General features: G+C 37.5%; 1 protein-coding gene across 1 annotated transcript; it reads right to left on the minus strand.

Annotated features, from left to right (window-relative positions):
• Positions 1-570: 570 nt before the first annotated feature.
• Positions 571-4,760, minus strand: LOC110104391 (tropinone reductase homolog At5g06060). Its single transcript, XM_020833469.2, has 5 exons — positions 4,333-4,760; positions 4,041-4,248; positions 3,736-3,952; positions 995-1,143; positions 571-910 (listed from the first exon to the last, which is right to left on the minus strand). Exons 1-5 carry the CDS (start codon positions 4,410-4,412, stop codon positions 725-727), a joined length of 840 nt encoding a protein of 279 aa, XP_020689128.1. The 5' UTR covers positions 4,413-4,760; the 3' UTR covers positions 571-724.
• Positions 4,761-7,461: the final 2,701 nt, after the last annotated feature.

Raw genomic sequence — 7,461 nt, forward strand, 5'->3', positions numbered from 1 at the left:
ATTATTTAATAAAAATTCATAAATACCTTTTAATAGATATCTACAAACTTTAAACTCTGAAATTTTGGAGGGTCACAAATTAAATATTTTTATGAAAATTATATTTATTTGAGTAAAATACATATTATATAAAAATATCTTACAAATTTAGTGAGGGCATGTGCCACCTTAGAATTTGTTTAGGACAACTTTCTTACTATTTCTTAAATAAAAAATCTACTATAAAAAATAATAAAAAAATGATCACAAACAAATTCTTAATCTCCCTTTAAATCCACCCTTGGAGGTAACTTGTTCATTAATTATGTTAGCATACTTTGAAGAAGTTGTCACTTAGGAGGACCTGTTGGATTGATTAATTGCATTAAAAAAGCTAATTAAGAATAGCCTTTAACACATATACGTCCTAATTGGCCTCAATATTAAGCATCCACAAATATTTAATTAGCATATTTTGGACTGCAAGAAAAAGAAAAGACCAAATTACAAATCAATGGTAATTTCGTTTTCCATGAAGAAATATCCAAAATCAAAAAAAGGTTTTCTCACGCAAAATTAGTCTCACATATATCAAGAAAAATATCATTATTCTTAACATAAATTCCCCATTATTTAGCACAGATTACACACATCAACGCAATTATTTATGAAAAACACAAAATTCATGAAGAACAGCTGGGGATAATCAACCAAATCCATGCACTAATCAGGAAAATAATTAGTTTCATGGAACAAAGCGACTCATAGTCAGTCCCCCATCGGCAACAATGACTTGTCCGGTGATATAAGAAGATGCAGACATGCACAGAAAAGCTGCTACTGTGGCCACCTCCAGCGGCTCGCCTGGACGTCCTAGTGGAATTCCCATATTTTCTACTTTAGGAATACGGCCACCTTTCGCTTCATAATACTGCAACAATTACATCTTCAACTCAATTAAATATGTAAAATACATTTGTTACGAAGGAGCTTAAATTGTAGTTTTCATTCTCACAGATAGCAACAATGGAGTTATTATTGCTCCGGGGGCGATGCAGTTGGCTCGAATGTTGTCTTTTGCCCATTCCAAAGCAAGATTTCTCGTTAGCTGATTCATTGCTCTTGAGATAGTAACGCACCATGCATGCATGAAGTAATGTTCAACTGTTCAAGCACAAGCTTCTAATTAAGTAGACACATCAAAAACTGTATTTATCTTATGAGAAGTTGGAGATCTTCAAATTATTTATATAGGGAGATAAATGATCTATGTTGTAATAGTGGCGTTTGTAAAAAGAATCTAATGCTTTATAATAAAAATAGATGTTGGAGGGAGGATGACCTTCAATCGGTTCCTATTCTAGCTGGCCACAGGCTTTTCACCTCCTTTATTAAATCTCACCTTAACTACAACAAGTATTTGCTATTTTGTTATATCAATCAAAATGCTAAGTTTCATTTCTCTCATTTCTTACAAGTAAAATATCTTCCTATGGGTAAACAATGAGGATTTATTAATAGATTAATTATTTAGTTTGATAAAAAGTGAGGGTAAAGTATTTATAATATAGAAGTTTTAAAAACTTAGGTTTTGGTTTAATAAAAAAGGATTTTTGAGTAAAGTATTTAGTTCATTTTTTAATGTTTTTAAAATTTATTCATTTTTGACCGAATTCCAAACCCATCACAAGCCGATTACTCTTATCGTTAGTTGCCACTCTACTAAAATTATAATGTTTCCGCAATGGTTAGTAGTGACGATTTGCTAACTGTTACTATAGAGAGGTATATAAAATGTGTTTTACTGCTGCTAAAACATTATCAAAATTTAAATATTTTCACAATAGTTATTTGTGGTGGGTTTTATAGCTACTAGATTCTCTCTTGTTCCTCCAATCACCGAGCCTTAATTGACTCATTTACTCCCGCTTGTCTTGATTCCCTCGAGATTGTGTTCCCCATCCGTCTTCTAGGTCCATTCGGCAAGCCTCTACGACCTCATAGTCAAGCCGGCGGCGAATCGATTCATTTTACTCCTACTCGTACGTCTTACCCCTTTCTCTGGGTCCATTCGACAGCCCCTTCACATCCCTTTAGTACTAGCATAAGCAACACTCTTCCCCTCGTGATCGAAACTGCAACATTCCATGAAGTTTTGTCACACACTACAGGAAATTTGTTAATTACCGGTGGAATTTCCGAGGGCTTTCCGGCAGAATATTGTTCGATGGATTTTCCGGCAGAGTTCTAACGGATAACGATGAAAATTTTCCAACTAATTTTTAGGCAGGTTTTCTTGCGGAATTTTTTTAAATGTTCTTTAGTTATTTCGGCAAAGTTTTTTCGCCAGACAGCAGCAGACTTTTTACGTCGAAAATGTTTTCACCAGAAATCCACCGGGAATTTTCAAAATTTGCCGGAAAAGTCAAAATTTTTCGATTTATATGATGTTAATATTCACTCAATTTATATTTGTATAGTATTTTGTTGTTATTTGCAATTTGGTCATAAAATTTGATTTTTTTACATTATATATATTTTAATATGTGATGCCCTTTAGCAGTGGTTTTAACCCATGCTAAAACCACTGTTATAGCCTTCTTGTACATAGCAGCACTTATCAAACCATTGTTAAACCCTTTTTAGTGAACATCAATACAAGGGATTTGTAGCGGTACCTAAACCTCTACAAATAAATTAGTATGTGTTTAAACTGGTGCAGTAGGTTATAAAAAGTGTTACGAAAGCCTGATTTAATAGTAGTGGGTCACCTATCGTAACCCTTGCTGCTAGTCGCCGTCCACCTATTAATTGTTGCCTTAGGCCGCCACCACTAACCACCACCATTGTTGAATCTTATGATATACTCTTTTTATTTTAAATTTAAAAAAACTTGCATTTATTTTATATTCATGCAAACAATTTCAAATATTTCAAATACATTACATTCCCTCAACAAAATATTCCAATTTACTCTTTACAAACCAAATGACCCCTAAATCAATATCAGTATTTCACAAAAAGATGACAATGATGAATGATATATTTTAAATGACAAAAAAGCCCACAAAGAATAATTTATTGCAAATCTACTTAACATATATGGACAACAGCTAGCCTGAGGACATCAATGTTGAATATGATAGTTCTCCATTTTTTTATTTTGGGGTTTTATAAAACAATAATTATGAATCCTAATTCTTGTGAGAATTTCATTCCGCCACACGTTTTTTTTTTTAGTTAAAACCCTCAAAGGTGCCTATGTGTTAATATCAAAAAAGCGGTTACATGATCCTTAAAAGGAACCACTAGCTCTCTACTGCTCGAACGAGCCACAATCAAAAAGGAAAGAAAAAGACCTGCGAGCCTGTGGTTCCTCAACCTAATAGTACAATAGATGTAAAACAAACTACTGGGGCAGTAAACAAACGCCACCCAAAAAAGGAAGCTCATCAAATAGACGTTCAACATCATCTTCCTGCAAAAATGGAGAAGCAAAAAGAAAAACCAAAAAAAGAACACAATAAAGAGTACCTTGATTCCGCCACACGTTTTGCTAAGATAAGATATTTTTTAAGTAGCCTTATCAAGACATGAATCAGAAAATTAGATCATGAAATTATAACTAATTGTAACAATAAATAATATATATTTAAATATGCATATTTCATTTAAATCAAACTTGATTTTTGAAAAATCAGACAAAGAAAAGAAAACAAAATTCAATTAAAGAAGCTTTTATATTCTATCACTTGCCTTTAGTGCTACCATAAACACTTCCTTCAGGAATTCCCACTAAACCTGCAACTGAGGATATGAACACAATACTACCGACTCCCGAGGCTTTGACAAGTGGGTGTGCCAATTGGCTCAAATGGAAAGCTGATTCCAAATTCGTAGACATTACGAATCCATAATCTTCTTCTGTATACTCGAGAGCTGTCTTAAATATACTCGTCCCTGCATTATTAATCTACATCCATAGATAATATTTTAAATTCTTCAACTGAAAAGCCTCTCTCTCTCTCTCTCTCTCCCTTTCTCTATAGACTTTTACTTACAAGTATGTTGAGCTTTCCATCGAACAAAGAAGAGACTTTCTCCATTAGTTTCTCTCTCTCAGCTCGCGAAGAAACATCACAAACAGAGGCAGTGACATCAAGCTTCAAGCTTTGCCAGTGTTGCAGAGCTTTATAAAGTTCTTGCTGATTCCGAGCACATGTGTGAACCTTTGCCCCAAGTCTAGCCAAGTCTTCAACTATCGCTTGCCTTTAATTAATTTTAGTTAAATATTGTTGAATCAGACTCTAACTATCTTCAAATTAGTAGAAAGTAAAGAAGAAGAAAGCTTACCCGATGCCTTTGGAGCCACCGGTCACCAAAGCGGTGGCTCCATGAAGAGACCATCTGTTCTCTAGCTCACTCTTAGCCATACATAAATGATGAAGAGGGATAACTTATTTCTGGCATATATATGTTAAGGTTTCTTGGAACAGCTTTAATATGTAACTGTAGCCAATTTACGGCTTTATCTTGTTCATTCTGATGTTTGGGGACCATTTCCAATTATCTCAAATCAAGGTTATAGTTATTACGTTTCTTTCATAGAAGATTTTTCCAAGTTTACGTGGGTTTATCCCCTCGCTCACAAATCGGATGTATTTACTAAATTTCTTGAATTTCAACGGCTTGTGGAACGTCACTTTCATTATAAAATACACATTTTTAGAACCAACAACGGCGGAGAATTTCTTAATAATAAATTTAAAACATCCTGCAGTCACAACGACATTCTCCACCAATACTCATGCCCTCATACCCACTCTCAAAACGGTGTCGCTGAACGCAAACACCGTCACCTAATCGAAACAACTCGGACCCTTCTCCTCGAAGCATTCATACCGCAAAATCTCTGGATAAATACTCTTCTCACAGCCACCTACCTCATAAATAGATTACCATCCCCTAACACTCACAACAAATCTCCCTACGAACTCCTTTATCGCACACCACCCAACTATAACAATTTAAGAGCATTTGGCTGCCTTTGCTACCCTTGGCTAAAGCCATACTCTACCACCAAACTATCACCTCTATCCACTCCTTGTGTTTTCATAGGCTACCCTACATCTCAAAAAGGCTACAGATGCTTTGATCTCAGCACAAACAAAGTATATACTTCTTGCAATGTTATTTTTAATGAAAACATATTTCCCTATTCAACTCTTCTCCATCCTTCCTCAACCCACAACTCTACCTCTCTAACTACACCACCGTTACGTTTGGTGCCCACAACTCAATTACCCTCCTCGATCAATTAATATCACATATGGACCTCCCAACTTCATTTCAACATCACAATCAACACCTGCTCCCAACCATGCGCATGTGCCCCCATCACAAACTGCTATCTCTCTTGCTCCCTAGACCACCAATTTCCCGTTTTCCAACTCGGCTGATCAAACCCCACAACCCGCAGATGATTCGCCCCCGCCTCTTACCATCCACCACATGACAACTAGACTTAAAAGTGAGAAATCTTTTCCCAAGAAAATCTTCGACCTGTTTCATACCGTTCGAAACGATGAACCAACCACGTACACTCAAGCCGCAAAATCTGAACATTGGCGATGGGCAAAGTCGCAAGAATTCCAAGCCTTAATTACAAGCACAAGGCACTTGGGAGCTAGTTCCACCCGCACCCTCTTAAAACACCCTAGACTGCAAATGGACCTTCCGCACTAAATACAATTCAGATGGATCCGTAGCTCGATACAAAGCCCGCTTAGTAACCAAAGGTTACAATCAGGAACACGGCCTAGACTACACCGAGACTTTCAATCCCGTCGGAAAAATGCCTACTATACGAGTGCTCATTCTCATTTCACTCCACTCACGGCACCCTATCAAAAATAGTCTACATGCACCAACCTCCGGGCTTCCAAGATTCAATTCATCCCAACTACGTCTGTAAACTGAAGAAAGCCCTATATGGCCTAAAGCAGTCACCACGGGAGTGGTACGCCACTCTCTCAAACCATCTGATCAACTTTGGCTTCAACATCATCCAATCAAATCCATCGCTCCTAACGCACAAATCTGGCACCGTCCAAATCTACATCATAATCTACGTCGAAGACATTCTACTCATAGGTAACTCGCAAGCTAAAATCAACCGTTTATTATCTAACCTTCAAGCTACATTTTAGATGCTAAATCTTGGCTCTCTTTCCCAATTCCTCGGCATTCAAGCAATTAAAACCATGTCCAGTATCACGCTCCATCAACAAAATTACGCCCGTAAGATCATTAAGCATGCGGGCATGACAAAGTCCAAACCCGTTTCAACACCAATATCTTGCAAAGGCAGCACCCGAGACAACTCACATGATGCATTCACCAATCCTCACCTTTACCGTCAGCTCATAGGATCGCTACAATACCTCAAGCTTACCCGACCGGATATACAATTTATAGTCCATCAATTGTGTTAGCACATGCAACACCCTCTCAATACTCACAACGAGGCATTAAAACATCTTCTCTGATATGTTCAAGGAACTTCCTACACAGGTATACCTCTCCACCAAACTAACTTAACTCTCTGAGGATACGTTGATGCAGACTGGGCAAGCAACACACAAGATAGGAAATCAATCTCTGGCTAATGCAGCTTTCTTGGCAAGACGCTCATATCTTGGCAAGTCAAGAAACAAAACACCATAGCACGATCCTCAACCGAAGCAGAATACCGTGCCTTAGCCTCCGAAATTCTATGGCTAAGACGCATTCTTGCCTACTTCCACGTGCCACAACACTCTCCCACTTTGGTATACTACGACAACACGTCCGCGATCACCTTAGCCAATAATCCCATTTTTCATGCTCGAACAAAACACATAGAGGTAGACTGTCATTTTATCCACGACTACATCAACAAAAAGCACATCTCGGTCCACTACATATGCACAAATGACCAGCTTGCCGACTTATTCACCAAATCACTTACGGTCAATCGATTCAAATAACTATCCAGCAAACTCATTACTGCTCCGTAGACATCAGTTTGAGGTGGGGGGTGTTAGCCGTACGTGGCACCCTCAGGTTGGACAACAGCTTATACTTTCTGGTTACACATGCAACCCTCGGGTTGGACAGCAGCTTGTACTTTCTTGTTTATGTTTCTTTCCGTGTATGCACTCTCTATTCATACTCACTTGTACTCTTGTCAAGACAATGAATATAGTTTCTTTCTGCTTTATTTCCTCGTCTACCGTGAGTCTCTCTTCTTTCCCTATCAACAAGCAGCACGTCTCTTGGTTGTAGAGGGAAATAGAGTCGTATGCTGGAGCTCTACAATGCTTGGGCTGGATACAAAGAGTGAATAGTTGTGATGCTCCAAATCTTAGCATTATGATGCTGCGATTTGGGCTAACTAGTTTCTTTTCCCTATTCTTTTTATTTCATTTAATGGCTTGCATC

This window comes from Dendrobium catenatum, unplaced genomic scaffold (assembly GCF_001605985.2).
Source record: "Dendrobium catenatum unplaced genomic scaffold, ASM160598v2 fragScaff_scaffold_264, whole genome shotgun sequence".
In the NCBI taxonomy this organism is placed as follows: domain Eukaryota; kingdom Viridiplantae; phylum Streptophyta; class Magnoliopsida; order Asparagales; family Orchidaceae; genus Dendrobium; species Dendrobium catenatum.